The sequence below is a fragment of the Peromyscus eremicus genome, chromosome 4 (assembly GCF_949786415.1).
Source record: "Peromyscus eremicus chromosome 4, PerEre_H2_v1, whole genome shotgun sequence".
Lineage (NCBI taxonomy): Eukaryota > Metazoa > Chordata > Mammalia > Rodentia > Cricetidae > Peromyscus > Peromyscus eremicus.
The window spans coordinates 122,596,698-122,615,808 of NC_081419.1; the positions used below are offsets into that span (position 1 = coordinate 122,596,698).

Consider the following 19,111-nt stretch of genomic DNA (forward strand, 5'->3'; position numbering starts at 1 on the left):
CAGGACTGCTGTTCACCATAGCATCCCTGAACCCATGACAATACCTACCATATGGCAGGTGCTCAGTAACCAGAAGTGAATGAATAAAAGGCCCGTACTAGACCACTATCAATATTCCAAGTAATACAAAGGACCAAAAAATTTCAGCAAATTTATGATTGGGGGAGAAAAGCCTTTGGGCCTGGGGTGCTGCCTAGTGGCAGAGTACATGCTTGGCCTCGATGAGGCTTTGGATTTGATGGCTGGCCTCATCCTCTTGCCCCCTCTGAATCGTTCTTATTCTCTGAACTGCTTAGCATTGTTTCCACTGTAACAAAGGGATCAGGGCACAAGGAAAATACCCATGTCTCCTGTGAAAAACTTGGACCACAGACCCTACCCACTCTACTGAGTAAAAAGATAATGTCTATTCCAACTGCTGAGAAAATTAAGCCCCAGTCACAGCAGACCTGTCCCTTCCGATCCTTTTATTAATCCTACACCAGAGATAAACTGCAGACTCTATTTATTCCCCACCCCTCACCCCCATTACCCCCATGCAACCAACACACACACATGTGGGATAGCCCTCTTCAGAATAAGACCAGAGCTTCCCCAGAAAAGAGACTAGGGAGTGGGACAGTGTGTGTGTGTGTGTGTGTGTGTGTGTGTGTGTGTGTGTGTGTATGTGTGTGTGTCTGTATGTGTGTGTGTGTGTGTGTGTGTCCGTATGTGTGTGTGTGTGTCTGTGTGTATTGGGTGGTGAACAGCATGAAGCAAATGAAAGCAATTTCTGTGTTCAGAAAACAACAATTGTGGCAGCTGGTATGATATCAGTCTCGGATGCTTCCTGGGTCTTTGACTATGTCAGAGAGAGGGCACAGTATGTTTGCTTACTCCTAAGTATTTGTTTATAACCTACTACGCCCTGGGCCTTGGGGGCCTATAAGAAAGTAGTGGTAGAACTCGGCAGTGGTGACATCAAGACCAGAGGTGGGAAGGAGATAGAAACAACAGAATCGTGAACAAGCATATGCCATAGGATAAAAGGTGACTCGTGGCTGTAAAATGGGGTGAGGCTGAGTAAGGAGTGTGTATTTGTGGGAGTGTCATCTGAATAAGTACTCCTGGGGTCTATAATCTTAAGTAGGGGGCCATGAGCTAGAAAAGGTGATAAAGGACACGAGGACTCAGCTTGTGGATGTGTGAAGAAGAGTTGGGCAGGCAGAGGGAACAGCTAGTACCCAGGTCCCAGGGCAGGAGCTCTTCTGGAACAGGGAAGGAACAGCATGGAGGCCTCAGTGGCTAGAGCAAGGGGACAGAGCAAAAGAGCAGGATGAATTTGAGGTCCCAGAGATACAGGAGTGTGGTGGGAGGAGCAACTCAGTGGGTCATGAAGACCTAGTGCAGGTCTCCAGCTGTTCCCGAAGCGTACGTCAACAAAAGGCTGTACACAGGGGCTGGGCTGATAGGTCAGTGTCAACAGCGCTGACTTCTTACACAGGACCGAGCCTTGATTCTCAGCACCCACAGGGAGGCTCAAACCATCTGTAACTTCAGTTCCGGGGGATCCAATACTCGCTTCTGGCCTCCAAGGGCACATGTAGACCAAACATATAAAATGATTTTTCTGTGTTTTTTTTTTTTTTGTTTTTTTTTTTTTTTGAGACAGGGTTTCTGTGTAGCCTTGGCTGTTCTAGAACTAGCTCTGTAGACCAGGATGGCCTCAAACTCATAGATCTACCTGCCTCTACCTCCAGAGTTCTGGGATTAAAGGCATGCACCACCATAGCACAGCTTAAAATGAATCTTAAAAGAAAGAGAGCGATAGAGACAGAAAGACAGAGAGAAAAGACCGTAGAGACAGACTGGCACACCAGTATCAAGGCTCACTGTGGCTGCTTTGCTGCTTGAGAGTCTGGGATGAGGGAACTAGGGAGCAGATGTGAGAGATGTGAGACCTGTCTAAGTAGATTGAAGGCACATGCCTTCAGTCTCAGATGTGAGAGACCAGCTGGGGGCTCTGATCACATGAAACTGGGGACAGGTACTGAGAAAACTGAGACACAGGAGTAGTGAGAACAGTACCCAAAAACCTCTTCACAAGCTAGATGGGGCCTAGAGAAAGGGCAAGGAAGCCGGCTGACTGGAGAACTCAGGAGTAGGGGCGGCACTTGAGAAGAGAATCTGGTCTAAAACCCACTGGCTCAGAGATGACAGTGGGACCCAAGAAGAAAAGCTGGCAAGCAGGCCACGGATGAGAGCAGTGATGCTGAGTGAGTACCGCTGACCGAGGGTGAGAGCAGTGATGCTGAGTGAGTACCGCTGACCGAGGGTGAGAGCAGTGATGCTGAGTGAGTACCGCTGACCGAGGGTGAGAGCAGTGATGCTGAGTGAGTACCGCTGACTGAGGGTGACAGCAGTGATGCTGAGTGAGTACCGCTGACCGAGGGTGAGAGCAGTGATGCTGAGTGAGTACCACTGACCGAGGGTGAGAGCAGTGATGCTGAGTGAGTACCGCTGACTTAGGATGAGAGCAGTGATGCTGAGTGAGTACCGCTGACTTAGGATGAGAGCAGTGATGCTGAGTGAGTACCGCTGACTGAGGGTGAGAGCAGTGATGCTGAGTGAGTACCGCTGACCGAGGGTGAGAGCAGTGATGCTGAGTGAGTACCACTGACCGAGGGTGTGAGCAGTGATGCTGAGTGAGTACCGCTGACCGAGGGTGAGAGCAGTGATGCTGAGTGAGTACCACTGACCGAGGGTGTGAGCAGTGATGCTGAGTGAGTACCACTGACTTAGGGTGTGGGCAGTGATGCTGAGTGAGTACCACTGACTTAGGATGAGAGCAGTGATGCTGAGTGAGTACCGCTGACTGAGGGTGTGAGCAGTGATGTTGAGTGAGTACCGCTGACTTAGGATGAGAGCAGTGATGCTGAGTGAGTACCACTGACCAAGGGTGTGAGCAGTGATGCTGAGTGAGTACCACTGACTTAGGATGAGAGCAGTGATGCTGAGTGAGTACCACTGACCGAGGGTGAGAGCAGTGATGCTGAGTGAGTACCACTGACCGAGGGTGAGAGCAGTGATGCTGAGTGAGTACCACTGACTGAGGGTGTGAGCAGTGATGCTGAGTGAGTACCGCTGACTGAGGGTGTGAGCAGTGATGCTGAGTGAGTACCACTGACTTAGGATGAGAGCAGTGATGCTGAGTGAGTACCACTGACTTAGGATGAGAGCAGTGATGCTGAGTGAGTACCACTGACCGAGGGTGAGAGCAGTGATGCTGAGTGAGTACCGCTGACTGAGGGTGTGAGCAGTGATGCTGAGTGAGTACCGCTGACCGAGGGTGAGAGCAGTGATGCTGAGTGAGTACCACTGACCAAGGGTGTGAGCAGTGATGCTGAGTGAGTACCACTGACTTAGGATGAGAGCAGTGATGCTGAGTGAGTACCACTGACCGAGGGTGAGAGCAGTGATGCTGAGTGAGTACCACTGACTGAGGGTGTGAGCAGTGATGCTGAGTGAGTACCGCTGACTGAGGGTGTGAGCAGTGATGCTGAGTGAGTACCGCTGACTGAGGGTGAGAGCAGTGATGCTGAGTGAGTACCACTGACCGAGGGTGAGAGCAGTGATGCTGAGTGAGTACCACTGACTTAGGATGAGAGCAGTGATGCTGAGTGAGTACCGCTGACTGAAGGTGAGAGCAGTGATGCTGAGTGAGTACCACTGACCGAGGATGAGAGCAGTGATGCTGAGTGAGTACTACTGACTTAGGATGAGAGCAGTGATGCTGAGTGAGTACCGCTGACTGAGGGTGTGAGCAGTGATGCTGAGTGAGTACCACTGACTGAGGGTGTGAGCAGTGATGCTGAGTGAGTACCACTGACCGAGGGTGTGAGCAGTGATGCTGAGTGAGTACCGCTGACCGAGGGTGACAGCAGTGATGCTGAGTGAGTGCCACTGACCGAGGGTGACAGCAGTGATGCTGAGTGAGTACCGCTGACTGAGGGTGACAGCAGTGATGCTGAGTGAGTACCGCTGACTGAGGGTGAGAGCAGTGATGCTGAGTGAGTACCGCTGACTGAGGGTGAGAGCAGTGATGCTGAGTGAGTACCATTGACCGAGGGTGAGAGCAGTGATGCTGAGTGAGTACCACTGACCGAGGGTGTGAGCAGTGATGCTGAGTGAGTACCACTGACCGAGGGTGAGAGCAGTGATGCTGAGTGAGTACCACTGACCGAGGGTGTGAGCAGTGATGCTGAGTGAGTACCATTGACCGAGGGTGAGAGCAGTGATGCTGAGTGAGTACCGCTGACTGAGGGTGAGAGCAGTGATGCTGAGTGAGTACCGCTGACTGAGGGTGAGAGCAGTGATGCTGAGTGAGTACCATTGACCGAGGGTGAGAGCAGTGATGCTGAGTGAGTACCACTGACCGAGGGTGTGAGCAGTGATGCTGAGTGAGTACCACTGACCGAGGGTGAGAGCAGTGATGCTGAGTGAGTACCGCTGACTGAGGGTGAGAGCAGTGATGCTGAGTGAGTACCACTGACCAAGGGTGTGAGCAGTGATGCTGAGTGAGTACCACTGACTTAGGATGAGAGCAGTGATGCTGAGTGAGTACCACTGACCGAGGGTAAGAGCAGTGATGCTGAGTGAGTACCACTGACCGAGGGTGAGAGCAGTGATGCTGAGTGAGTACCGCTGACCGAGGGTGAGAGCAGTGATGCTGAGTGAGTACCGCTGACCGAGGGTGTGAGCAGTGATGCTGAGTGAGTACCACTGACTGAGGGTGACAGCAGTGATGCTGAGTGAGTACCACTGACTGAGGGTGACAGCAGTGATGCTGAGTGAGTACCACTGACTGAGGGTGACAGCAGTGATGCTGAGTGAGTGCCGCTGACTGAGGGTGACAGCAGTGATGCTGAGTGAGTACCACTGACCGAGGGTGAGAGCAGTGATGCTGAGTGAGTACCGCTGACTGAGGGTGAGAGCAGTGATGCTGAGTGAGTACCGCTGACTGAGGGTGAGAGCAGTGATGCTGAGTGAGTACCACTGACCGAGGGTGAGAGCAGTGATGCTGAGTGAGTACCACTGACCGAGGGTGTGAGCAGTGATGCTGAGTGAGTACCACTGACCGAGGGTGAGAGCAGTGATGCTGAGTGAGTACCGCTGACTGAGGGTGTGATCAGTGATGCTGAATGAGTACCGCTGACCGAGGGTGAGAGCAGTGATGCTGAGTGAGTACCGCTGACTGAGGGTGTGAGCAGTGATGCTGAGTGAGTACCGCTGACCGAGGGTGTGAGCAGTGATGCTGAGTGAGTACCGCTGACTGAGGGTGAGAGCAGCGATGTTGACCGAGGGTGCGGAGTTTGCCTTCCACTTCTGCAGAGCCTCAGAACTGCCGCAGACAGGTGGAAAGTCTTTTGACCATTCTGACACAACTCACAGCACCAACATCAGGGAAGCTCAGGAAACCCTGGCACTGCAGGTAAACCGTCTCTTTACTCAGCCAGCTAGGCCCAGGTGGTCTCCTCCAGGGCACCTGGAATGATTCTGGACCACTCCAGTCAGCTGGGAAAGAGGAGGAGTGGATTCCTAAGAGGCCAAGCATCCACCCTCCGCACCAAGCTCCTGGGTGTGGTCTGTGCTTACCTTCTCAATGTCCACAAGCTCAGTCTCATAGATCTCTGCAATCGTGATGTGGTGCTTGGCTGCGATTGTAAACCTTCCCTAGGGGAGAAAGCAGAGTCATACACCTGCTTTACCTACACAATCACCAATCAGTTTGGGAACAGGAAAAAATACAACTCTAAAGCAGCTCAAGGACTCCACCCCACAGCCATTCAAGCAATGCAATGTCTTACCATGTCTGTGTAAATGTCGATGGCTGCATTTAAGCAGTTGATAGCCTCTGAAGCGTGGGCATTTAAGAAAAACAATGAAAAATTCATTCAGTGAAAGAGGGTTCAGCTGAGCCTGTTTCCTGGCTGCTACTGATGGTAAGGAGGTAAAATTTTAGGTAGCGGTGGGCAGGCTGGTTAGTGGGAGCAGATACAATCATGCACAGTCCAGACTCATTAGTGTGGCTTTGTTCCTAGCAGCTGCACTGGTATTTAAAGCAGTGTGGCTGCAGTAGTAACTAGTTCAGTAATTCTTGGGGGGGGGGGGTCCATCGAGGTGGCAGATTCTATTACAAAGGAAACAAGACCACAGGGATTGCCACCCACACTGGTAAATCACACCTGCTACTATACAAGGCAAATCCAGCTTCATTAATATCATGTGTGTTTACATTCATTTTGGCAAATATCACTTCTTCACAAGGAAGACCATTTCAGTAGTCTCCACTTCTCATGCAGCCAACATCAAAAGCACTTTGTAATGCTTGTTCAGCTCTTAAGCCAAATATGTAAATGTGTATACTGCTCAAAGGCGCTAACTTTTGGTATACTGAAAGTTACATAAAAGTTACAATGGTATACGTCTCCATGAAATGAAGGGAAAACGTTACATGGCAATGCTAATAAGTTATATTCGTTTCCTAAGACGCTGAGCCAGAAAATGTCCTCTCACAGAACAGTGTAGCCGACAGCACCAAGTTTGCCTTCAGTTTGAAAGGGAGCAAGGAGGCCAAGCTTGACTGGAGAAACAGAAGTGACTAGGACAACAAAAATAAAAAGCCACTTCTCCCTAAAGTGTATTTAAAAATATGCTCACCGCTATACCTTACAAATTACAGGAAAACAGAGAGAGCCTATCCATAACGCCACTCAAGCCCGGCATTCCCACTTCAGCACTTTCCAGTTTTGGATGTGTTTCTACACGCACAAGGGTTTTTTCAGAAATTGTGGCCACACAACACTCGGTTCCTTAATTTAATTAGCATGTGACCATTTACCAGGTCAACAAACATTCTAGGAAACCAAGCACTTTGGTTTCTTTGAGGGAGGGTCTCATATCCCAGGCTGGTCTGCAACTCCCAAGTCTCCAGCCTCAGTCTCCCAAGTGCTGGGGTCATCAGTGTGTGTCACCACAACCAGCCCCAAACCACAGACTTGGAAGCCTGTGTGATATCCTTCAGCATGGAGTCATTCTGCTCACACCCACCGTGCTCAGTCTTTCACTGTTGGAAACAAAAACATGGCTGATCTTTACACAAAAAAGCTTGATGACATTTTTCTTTGGACTATATTCCTATAAGTTTAGATAAAAGACAACTTTAAAGATAACCATGTACATGTATGGGATTTTAATACCTTAGTTTAATCCTTCTCCAAAAAGAAGTAACATTTGCAAGAATTTTACTAATTTAATGTCCAATATTCTTTCCAAAAAAAGAAAAAAAAAAAAGCTTTGAAAAGCAATTAGAGAAACAATGAAAAGTATTGTGTGGCTAAGACACCTTTTTAACCACTGAATACTACATTCCTTCACTAAATAAAATACATTTAGGGGGATGGGAACACCAGGATTTCCTTCTTAGTTCAAGAACATACTTCATAAAGACGAGATAGGTGCCTGTAATCCCAGCACAAGAGAGGCAGAGGCGGGAGAGCACAGAGCTTCAAGTTTGAGGCCAGCTTAGCTACACGATGAAAAGCTGTCTCAAATGTCCCTTAACTCCTCCAAATCGATGTCTTTATGATTAGACATTATTAAATGACCAAAATTTCTTTTTTATCTCATAATGCAAGGATTCTTATTACCAGGACTCAGCATGGCACACCAACTTCAACACCATAGGAAATGCTGCTGGCCAGGGACACAGAGCCACCAAGTGGCCTTACCTTGAGGGTCTGCCTTCTTGTAAGCATTTCCAGCATCGACAAAGCTTGTAGCAGAGTCGTGTTTGCTCTGAAGCTGCATGTGGAGCTTGGCGGCTTGACAAAACGCATTTCCTGCAGCTGAAGAAGATGCCACAGTTAAATAGTGAGGAACAGCCTTCCCAAAGAAGAATCCAGGGCCCACAGGAAAAGGTACAGGTCTCTAAAAAAGGCCTGCAGCCAGAGACCACAGGCATCAAGACAAGTGCATCTGGGTGTTGGTCACTTGTCCCCGATAGTTCCACAGGATCTGCCAGGCATCCTGGACACCAAGCCACCTTTCTCTGGCCCACCCTTCAGTGACTGACAGCCAACATTTGGACTCTTGAGCTCTATCCCATACCATAAGACCAGCCCAACAAGGGGTAGTCAGCCTCACACAGTTAAAGGCCAAGCACTGAAGCCAAGGCTATTCATCTACTCATTTCTCAATCCCAGTGCTCATGTCACTCAGGTGTCATGTTGAATCTGCTCCACTAGGAAAATCATGACTTAGAATGGCATTAAAACCATAATGCAATGGTTCTCAACTTTCCTAATGCTGTGACCCTTTAATATAGTTTTTCATGCTGTGGTGACCCCTACCATTAAATTATTTTCATTGCTAATTCATAATTGTAATTTTGCTGCTGTTATGAATAGTAAAGTAAACATCTGTGTTTTCTGATGGTCTTAGGTGACCCCTGTGAAAGGGTCATTCGACTTCCAAGGAGTTGTGACCCACAGGTTGAGAACCACTGACTTAAAGTTTAAAATCCTTGGGGGAAGATGTGATGTGATTTGCTACGACAGGATCTGGCCTTCTCTGAAGCTCCACTCACAATCCTCTTCCGCCTCAACCTCCCAAGTGTCAAGACTACAGACAGGCATGTGCTACCATGCCCAGGCTCATGGTCTGAATGCTTGCTCTCCAGCAGGTGGTGCTATTTTGGTTAGTTCTAGAAGCCTCAAGAGGTGTGCCTAAACGAAAAAACATGGTCACTGAGGGCTGGAGCTTGTCAGGGCCACCTTCCTTTCCTTGCTCTCACTTCCGGTCCACAATAAGGCAAAGAAGCCCCTCTACCACCACCCCCACTCCATGACCTTCTACCCAACAAGCACACACTGAGCCCCTGAACCCGTGAGCTAAGTGAGCCTCCCCTCCTTCAAGCTCTTCTGAATATTCTGCTCATAGCTAGGGGCCGTACCAACAATCCAAAAGCCGCGCACTCTGCTAAATAACCACTTGCTTCAAATTTCCTTGTAAGAAATAAAACATCTAATTCTGCTTTAGCTGTCTCTCTTGTCCCAAACACCCTCTCCACAGGTATTAACCTAATTCCCATGTGGACCTCTGATCATCATCAAGGAAAGGAAGCCACACAAACCCTGTAGTCTGCTCCAGTTCAATTCTTGTCCTGTGCCTCTGTTTCTGACACAAGAGTACACATGAAATTTAGGAAACATTTACTACCTACCACAACATGGGTGCTGCTGTGGTCTGAATGTTGGTGCCCCCCACTCTTCATATTTTGGAATCCAATAGCCAATGTGATAGTATTACCCATTAGGGCCTTTAAGGAAGTTGTTAATCCATGAGTATTTCACAAATATGAGTGGAATTAGTACCATTATAGAAGATACTGAAAGGAGCAAGTAGCCTTGTGGGATGAAGCAAGAATATGCCATCTTGGAAGCAGAGAGAAGTCTTCACCAGATGCTGAATCTTCTGGCACCTCGATCTTGGATCTTGGACTCTTCTGCTTCCCAAGTTGGCAGCAATATATTTCTGTATTTTATAAATTACTCAGATGAAGGTGTTTTGTTCCAGCAGCAGAACAGGACTAGGGAGACACTGACCAATGAGAACTAGCCTGACAGCTAGAGCTGGATCAGAATAATCCCTGCTGGCAACTGGAGAGCCACATAAGAGGTAAAAGACTGAGAAGCGTCAAGGCCAAGCTAGCTGCAGGAATAAGCCAGCAATCAGGAGCTTTGATGGGCTCTGCCTTGGAAGAATGTAGTGACCTGACATGAAGTTTTGGGAGGACCTGGCTCCGGAAGCACTGTGCTTCCACTTTCACTACTGCAGACAAATCTTTCCCCAGCACATCCCTGTACTCCAGCACATTTCTCACTTTACAATCCCACCAGTAACAGATTGGTTACTGTCCCAGAACCAATCATGGCCTATCCTTTTCCTGCTGGGGGTACAGCACAACAGCTGGCTCCTTCGGACTACCTCAATCTCCAAGATAACTGCTTTTATCTTGTTTTACCTTTTCATGCCACCACTTTATTACCTGGAACACATATTCTGGCCACTGCTAACAAGGGCAAGCCTCTCTCGATCTGGAAGTGTCTTTACAGAAGAATGGCAGCTGGGAAGTTACCCAACTTGTCAGGCTTAGTTTGAATAGTGGCTGAAAAGCATTAGCTTAATCATTATAAAAGAACTTTTGAAATTATAAAAGACAAAATGGTATCATGATCACCACTGGTGCATCACTGCTTTAATTTCGGGGCCTCGTGTTTATTTATTCAATTACCAAGTAAATATACTGAATATCTACCACATCAGGGACACGATGTGGACCCTGGAGATGCAGTCATAATGGAAACACATAAACACTCTGACCTTCCAAGGAACATGCTAGTGAGGGCCACTATGTGACAAATACATGTAAATATAAATAACTAAAACACCATGTAACGTCCATGGTTTTTGCTAGATGGTAATGTGGCTAGTGGGGAAGGCTAGTGAGTTTCCAGGAAGTAGATTATTGCTTATAAGGGGTAGTCAAAAGAAAGCTGGCTGAGAAGGTAACATTTGAAGATGGACCTGAAGAAAGCAACCAACGAGGGCAGAGTATGCAAACAGAGGTAACAGCACATGCCAAGGCTCTGGGGTGGGAGCCAGGCGCATGAGCATGAGCAGATGAGATCAGTAAAAGGACGAAGACAGTCCTGGAAGGTCAGTGTACAGACCCAATACATGACCTGACTTACTCTGCCTCAGTAAGACTGACCAGGAGCTCACATGCCTACTATCCTAGCACCTGGGAGATGGGGCAGGAAGACGGCTCCAAGTACAAGACCTATCTGGGCTTATAATGAGTTCCAGGACAGCCTGGGCTATATAGTCAGTTACACTGTCAAAACAAAACTGAGAAAGGGCAGAACTTGGGGACATTGGGGACACTACCCTGGCAACAGACAGCAGCAGGGTACATGGAAGGCCTCTACAGGTACATAGAGGACAAGGGCCTCTCCAAGTGAATTTCCTAGGATCTGACCTTCAGAGGAAACAGGTAAGCATTCCTGGGTAAGACCCCCTTTCATCTGGGATTACAGCACTTGAACAGAAAAAATGGACTGCTGGGACGATTCTTTTTGTCTTCCATTTGTTCTTCAGTAAAATACAATGTGGGCCTAAGTGCTTCTGAAACCCTTCCATCTCCCTTTTAACTAAAGCTCTACTGCAAACTAAGCTGATAAAGGAACTTCAGAGCCAGATGCAGCCGTTCAGATCCACCCAGCTCAAAAGCATCTTCTCCTCTGAAACAAAGTGTGTGCCTTAAAGGCCATGGGAAACAGCAGCTAGTAAAAGGCAGGAGCCATTTTGCACCTTACAGCAGCTGTTTGCTAAGCAGGAGACCCATGTTCTCTCTGGCCCAAGGCTGCCTCGACATTCACTTGCATAAGGATCCCATCACCATCTGAGCTATAGAAGTCTCTTTCTCCAAGGGAAAAAGAGGTATTTTTCTCTCCAATTAGTGTTAGCAAGGGCAATCCCCTCAGACAAGGAGAAGAATCTTAAGTGTGAGGACTTACTTTAAAGAATGTGTTAGCTAATGGGGCTTACGTAAAGATCTCTCGCTGTCACTCAGTTCTCAGTGAATTCAGAGTAGAGAATTGTTTTGAAATTTTCAACTCATGCTAAGGCCATTTTTATTCATCTTGTTAGTTCTCAATGAGTTTTCCTGTAATTATGGCATTGTATTTACTGGAATACAATTCTAAGAAGCACACCTACCTTTCCTAGTCTATGAAATGCTTCTTTCAGATTTCACAAGCCTACTGCACTGGTGGCTTGCAGAAACTGAGGCAGACATTGTCCCAGTGCTCAACCTTGAACAGGTTAGTTACCTGAGATGACGATCCTCTCAGCATCAATGCCTGCCTTTGGGACCAACAGTCTCACTCTCTAAAGGGAACACACAGTCCTGTTTTCCCACAGAATTATTTTTTAAAGTGTTTGCCTGAGAAGTAGACAAAATGTCATACATACCACTCCAATTCTTGGCCATCTTGAACATATTTGCGGCTCTGGTGTACATTTCACACGCTTCTTCTATTCTCGTGTTTCCTCTAAGAGAAATTTAAATATGAGGTTACACTTGTTAATAACCATCCACTTCTCTCCTCCCTCCCTGAAACAATAAGGACATTATTTTACTATTTATCATGTAATTATTACTATATTATTATAACCCTGAAACACTCAATGAGCTCTTCTGTGCATGAGACAAACTACAGAATCTTAACAGCTAAATACTGTTCCTGACCCCAAATTCCGGATGAGGAGGCTGAGGAAGGCTGAAGTTACTGTCCTGGGCCACATACTCAATGCCATGAAAATAACACCTAGACAAAGATCTGGTGAATCGAGAGTCTACAACGTTAACTAGAGTGTTCTATGTATAACAAATGCAAGTTTGGGGCTCAGTAGTTAAAAACACTAGTTCTTGCAGAGGACCTGGGTTTGGTTCCTATCACTTAAATGGAGGCTCACAACCATCTGTAACTCAAGTTCCAGGAGGATCTGATACCCACTTCTGACCTCTGTGGTCAGCAGGCATGCTCATGGTATATATACATATGTTGGCAAAGCACTCATACACACAAAAATAAATATATCTTGCTAGTGGCCACGTCAGAGGAGCAGCAGGTGGCAATTGAAGTTCAGGGTGTCAGCCCACTAGGAGGCAAATCCCTGAGGTGACTCTCAGATAGGCAAGACCCTGAGAGCACAGACTCCAGAATGTCTTTTGCTCCTGCTGAGTCTTTACATGTTTGCCACCGCCATCTTTCTTTGGTATCTGGCATGGTGTGAATGAGGGTGGGGAGATCCCCACTGCCTGTAATATAGTGTGATTATCTCATGGAAACATCCCATTTACCTGGGCATTTTTACCTGTGGATTATTGTGAAGATTATTTCTTCCTAAGCTGTACTGTCTAATTGATAATAATAATGTTAGTTTAAATTGAGTTTTGATGATAAAAAATAAAACCAGTTAGTGTCACACAGCTAGAACACATGAAGTTTCTACTAAGGAGTCATATAGACTGTCACTTAGGTTAATGATTAAGGAAAACAATTGAGTCCCAGTAGCCTAGCTAGTTTAAATTCTTCTAATCTTATATTTTTGGTTGTGAGCCTAGCCTTTAACGGCTGAGCCATCTCTCCAGCCCAAATTCTTCTAATCTTAATGTTGGGAGGTATGTTCACAGGTTTTGGAGTGTATCATTAGCTGAAACAAAGCCTCAAAATAATTTCAGGTTAGATCAGATGTTTGGATAATAGCTTTGAGATGAAAAACCCCAGAAAATAATCTAAAGCTCACAAGGGCACATAGCTGAGTTATAGATTCATTAGGTTAGGGTCAAAAATACAAAGCAGGCCCAATTGTTGCTGACGTACTTTCCTTGATAGGTTTGGTTGATGATCAAAGGTGATGATTAATTCTTTGTGCCCATTTTTGCCCTCAATCTTCTGATATAAGAAACTATTGATGAGTGGGTATGCAGCCCAAGACTTAAAGTAAAGCTGACTGATTTTTTTCATGTATAAAAGTTTAGTTTTATGATTCCTTATAAGATTACCTTTCAAGATAAGTAATAAAGCGATTGGTCCTTCCTTTGTAACTGCAAAATGCAGCCTGCCAGTAAAAGAATACTTTGCTTGCTTACACTGTTAATCTATAACAAGTTGCTTGGGTATGAATGTAAGTGGGTTCTTGGGATAATTTGTTCTTCACCTGTCATACTTAAAATGTTTAATCATGTAAGGGATAAAAAACATGCTGTTAAAGAACAATCAGACTGCAACCCACAGAACCAAGGAGGCTACACAGCAGGGGGGACCCTAGGATGACTGTGGCTTATAATAAGTTTTGGTTTTACTCAATCACTGGGCAAGCCTCAGTGAAACATTTCACTATTAGGATAAGAATTTGTACTGTATCAAGCTGATAATAGAAAAATAAATAAATAATTTAAAAAAACATGCTGTTTTTATCTGTTTGTTTTGTATTCACTGTAATCATTCACTTGAAAACCAGAATGTAACCACATTATAATTCCTATATTGCCTGAAAAATTTTGTTGGGGTATATAAGCTGTAGGAAAAAAGTATACAGTAGAAAGAACAGAGAAGAATAGAGACTAAAGAAGGAAACCATCAAGACAGAGTGTGAGTGTCTCTTTCCCCTAACCCCCTCAGATAGAAAAGTCTACTATGTGCTGACTCTGTGGATTTCCCTTTGAGCCCTGTGCTGTTGGGGGCTGGCCCCTCAGGCAGCAATAATATCTAAAAGTTTTTAGAAATGCAAGTTTTCTACCAGGCTAGGTAAATAGACTTCTTTATTTTAGAAGTGTATTTCTCAAAGAAGATTACATTTTGAAGGAAGATACCTTATCTTGCCACTCTTTAACAGTTTAGCATAAAACCTAAAAGCCAGATGTGGTGGCCCAGGCCTGTAACCCCCACACTGGAGCAGCAAAGGCAAGAGAATGGTGAGTTCCAGGCCAGCTTGAGCTCAATGGTGAGACCTTGTCTGAAAAGCAACCCCTCAACCCCCAGAAAAGTCACAAAACTGTCAGCTTTGGTAGGGGTCAGCCTGTCTCCAAAATGGAAGACCCTCAGAGTACTATTCTCTCCAGGTACAGAAAAGCATTGTGTAAACATCTTGAGAAGAGGCCACTCCACAAGCAACAAGAATGCATGTAGTTCTAGAAAGTTCTTCATTGGGCAGCTAATTCCTATTGATGGATAGCTTAATTTTTGTTTATTTTTAATTACAAAAATTATTTTATATAATACTTTGTTATGTAATAATAATGTAAAAATTATTTTATGAGTGTTTTGTTGGCATATATCTCAGAAAGAGCATCAGAGCTCCTTGAATCTGGAGTTACAGATGGTTGTGAGCCACCATGTGGATGTTGAGACTTGAACCCAGGTCCTCTGAAAGAGCAGCCAGTGCTCTTAACCACTGAGCCATCTCTCCATCCTCTAGGGGATAGCTTTATACACTCAGCAATTTTTTCATACACAAAACCAAATTAGTCTTTGGTGATTCACCTATAGTTCTGAATTCAACTCTGCTTCTAATTAGCTCAGGCCCTTCCAAACAAGACATTTGTCTATTTTGTTTATGTACACTGCAAAAATAAAATCTCAGAGGAAGACCAAGGCCCAAGAGACTCTGACTGTGTGGCACATACAATGAGGACTTCTGAGTGCAGAAACACAGACTTGACAGGGAGTGGACGAAGGAAGACAAGCACATCTCCCGTGAGGTTGGGTAGATCATGATAAGTGAACTAGTGCAGATAGTAGAATCTCTCTCCTTTGCTCCATTGCCAAGCAAGTATACAACATTCTTTCCCTACAAACAGACTTCCACCATGTGAGGACAGGAAGGATAACACCAGATGTCAGCACCTTGACTTTCCAGGTCTACTCTCCAGAATTGAGAAATACACCTCTGTTCTTCCTTTAAACTATTCTGTCTCAGGCATTCTGATGTCACAAGCCAGACTTAAGACATCAAAGCCAAGAGTGTTGGGGAGAAAGAAGCAGGAAGGGGTGTCATAGGCAAAGGGCATGTTGTTTCATTTGGGGGCGGTTACTGTCATGGTTGCACAGCTCCACTACGCAAAGATTTTAAAAAGCAGCAAACACTTCCGACAGGTAAACTATCTGCCAGGTGAATTGTATCTCAATAAACTGCTACGCCTGCCTGCCAAATAAAATAACCTGGGGCCATGTCACACAAGGAATGACAGGATGTCATCAAGCCATCCAAAACCAAAGAGCCAAAACAAGCAAGGTTTTCAACCTCAACCTTCTGGTCCCTTTTCTCTACTTCAAATCTACATTCATTTCTTTAAAGATTTACTTTCTTTATGTGTATGAGTGTTTTGCCTGCATTTATGAACATGCACCATTTGTGTGCCTGGTGCCTACAGAAGTTAGAAGAGGGTGTCAGATCCCCTAAACTGGAATTACGGAAGATTATAAACTGCCATGTAGGGGCTGGGAACTGAACCCAGATTGGAAGAACAGCCAGTACTCGTAAGCTCTGAGCCATCTCTCCAACCCATCTACATTTCTTTTCTTTTCTTTTTTTTTTTTTTAAAGCAATGAACTAACAGGCTTCCCTAGTGGAAAATTCCTCATGAGAAGTTTCTCACTTTTAGTCACAGCTCCACAGAGTTAACACAAGCTAGCCTTTTCCTGTGTCTTGTTTTTCTGTCAAGTCCCAGGAATCTTTAACTGTAATTACAGTGTAGTGCAGTCATTCTTATTAAGTTTCTAAATAAAACTAGCTTAATTAAAATGTACCTTATCTTACTTTCAAGTAGAAATGCGAACAATAAAACTCTTGTGCTGTGCTAAGTTCACACCAGATACTGCAACATCAGGTCATTTTTTTTTATCATTATATATCATTATAATAACGGGAGGACACTACCTTCATCTCACAAAAGAGACACTGGCATCTGGAGGCCAGTGGCTCACCTTGGCCACTCAGCACAGGCTAGCAATGCAGCTGAGTCCTGACTTCAAATTTAGAGATCTTTGTGAAAAGGCTGGATGAGCCAGCTGGATTAGATCAAGAGACACTTACCTGTCCTGAACAGAATTACCACAAGCATTCTCAATGCTAGAGAAAGGGGCTGAAGTGATGGCTTAGTGGTTAAGAACACATACTGCTTTTGCAGAAGACCTGAATTTGGTTCCCAGTACCCACACTGGGTGGCTCATAACAGCCTGTAACTCTAGATCCAGATCCCATGCCTCTGACACCTGCTCTCATGTGCACATCCCCATACACAGATACACAGAAGTACACAAAAAAATCAATCTTAAAAAAAAATTGAAGAAAGCCAGGCGTGGTAGCATATGCCTATAACCCCAAAATTTGGAAGGTAGAGGCATAATGATCAGGAATTTAAGGTCATCCTCAGTGAGTTTGAGGCCAGTCTGTCCTATATGAGAACCTGTCTCAAAACAAATAACACAAACAAATAAACAACAACAACAACAAAAAAAACCCTAAGGAAGATTCATTATCAAAAAAGGAGAATACAGTCTGGGGATGTGGCTCAGCTGGTAGAGTGCTTGCCTAGCATGCACAAAGCCCTGGGTTTGATCCTCACCCAATCCATATAAACTGTACATGATGGCCCGTACCTATAATATTAGCACTTGGAAAGTAAAGGTAGGAGGATCAGAAGTTCAAGGTCATCCACCATACAATGAGTCAGACCAGCCCTGGGAACGTGAGACTCTGTCTCCAAAGGGGTGGGGGTAGGGTCCTTTAGGAAGCCACATAAAAACAAAAGGTAGGCTGCTGATGGGGTAAAGATTTCTGCCACACAAGCCTTGCAACCTAAGTTCAATCTCCAATCCATGTAAAGACGGAAGGAAAGTACAGACTCCACAAATAACTGTAAACATTTTGGAAAATGTCTTTCGGAAAAGTACCTCAATTACTTACTTCATGTACATGAACATTAAATAGTACAGGTTTTAAAGACCACTACTCAGAATTTACAAATAATTCAACTGATGGCTACCCTGAGCTCCATAGGTAGAACAGTCTTGGAAACAACAGATTCTGAAGAGAATCTCTGCTATGAAGTAACATTATGTCAGCCAGCACACAGCACTAAGTGCCATGAAGGAAGCTGAACTGAGCTAAAGCCAGTGTCTTTTGGTATTAGAGGTTTCTGACCTTGAACAAGGAAATACCTTCTCCACCAAGAAAGGAAACACTAGCAGGCACAAGCCCTGCGTCCACCCGGAGGCCCCAGCCTGATACCCATTCACTTCAGAGGCAGGAGCTTCTTGGTCACTTACTGAGCGAACAGCTGCTGAGGTCAGTATGTGCCACATGACACTAAGGAGGGAGGTCGGGTGCTCACAAAACCTCACGCTTTGGAAATGAAGACGCCTGAGACAGCACATCCAGCCCCACCCTGTTCCACTGTGCTCAAAACCCCAAGGCAGCCCACCAAGGGTCAGTGAACTGCAAAGCTGTCAAAACCCAGCTGATCCCCAAATCCTCCAAAGTCCTACTTTCCCCCACCCTGAAGAATCACTGTTTGGAGCACAGAGCCACACTGGCAGCTATAATACATACTATTTTAAAACTGTGGGTGGGAGGAGGGAGGTATCAAAGCAGACTTGTGGGAATTAATGGCACACACACATCATAAGATGTACCCAAAAGGAAAAGGTGACAACTGCCGAGGCAGCAATAAAGCTGGCTCTAAAATCACAGGATATTAGAGTAGAAACATCTCAAATAATGACAGTTACAGCACTGTATCAGTGTGCAGGCACAACCAGAAAGAATTCAGGTCTATAATGAGGATACCTAAGGGCTATCCAGCCACACCAAACTTCAAAGACAAGGACCACTGTGCTAATTCCTGGGAGCACGGTGAGGTGTGTGTGGGAGGCTGTCACCCAGGACAACACTTCTTCACCAGCAGGAAGGTATTAGCCTAACCGGTAGAGAGGGGTCAGCACAGGGCCTAGCACAAAGGTTACAATGGCAATGCTAGCTGCTGTGTGGATGGAAGAATCTGTCTACATCACTGCTTTTCGTTGCTGCTGCTGCTGCTGCTGCTGCTGCTGCTGCTGCTGCTGCTGCTGCTGGTGGTTGTTTCATTATTGTTGGTTTTTTGTTAGTTTGGCTTTTGCTTTTGCTCTTTTTTGGGGGGTGGGTGTTGCTACTGACGTTTGTTTTGACACAAGGTCTTGCTCTATATAACCCAAGCAAGCTTCAAACAAGATCCCTCTGCCTTTCCAGGCCCAGGATTACAGGCATGCAGTAGTGAGCCCAGCTCCACATGATAGTTTTTAATGTTTTCCATGTGTCCCTCAAAATAGCAAACAGAAAATAGAAAATATCAAAAAAGGAGAGAAAAGGCAAGAGGAAGACAAAATAAAAATAAGGAAGTCTGAAAACATCATAAGGAATCCTATTATCAACTCTCTAGCTTGAAAAACCTATGTTGTTGTTT

The 19,111-nt window shown here is 45.5% G+C and overlaps 1 protein-coding gene across 3 annotated transcripts in view; it reads right to left on the minus strand.

Moving 5' to 3' along the window:
- The window catches only part of Napb (NSF attachment protein beta), a 51,694-nt gene that overhangs the window by 21,368 nt on the left and 11,215 nt on the right, over positions 1 to 19,111 (minus strand). For 2 of the 3 annotated variants that reach the window (XM_059261580.1, XM_059261579.1), the window contains exons 2-4: positions 12,076 to 12,155; positions 7,770 to 7,886; positions 5,635 to 5,712 (exon numbers count right to left, since the gene is read on the minus strand). In XM_059261580.1, coding sequence (XP_059117563.1) covers positions 5,635 to 5,712; positions 7,770 to 7,877 — 186 coding nt within the window. In that variant the 5' untranslated portion in view covers positions 7,878 to 7,886; positions 12,076 to 12,155. Of the gene's footprint in view, positions 1 to 5,634; positions 5,713 to 5,846; positions 5,894 to 7,769; positions 7,887 to 12,075; positions 12,156 to 19,111 lie in introns of all 3 variants that reach the window. The other variant, XM_059261581.1, reaches the window with a different exon arrangement.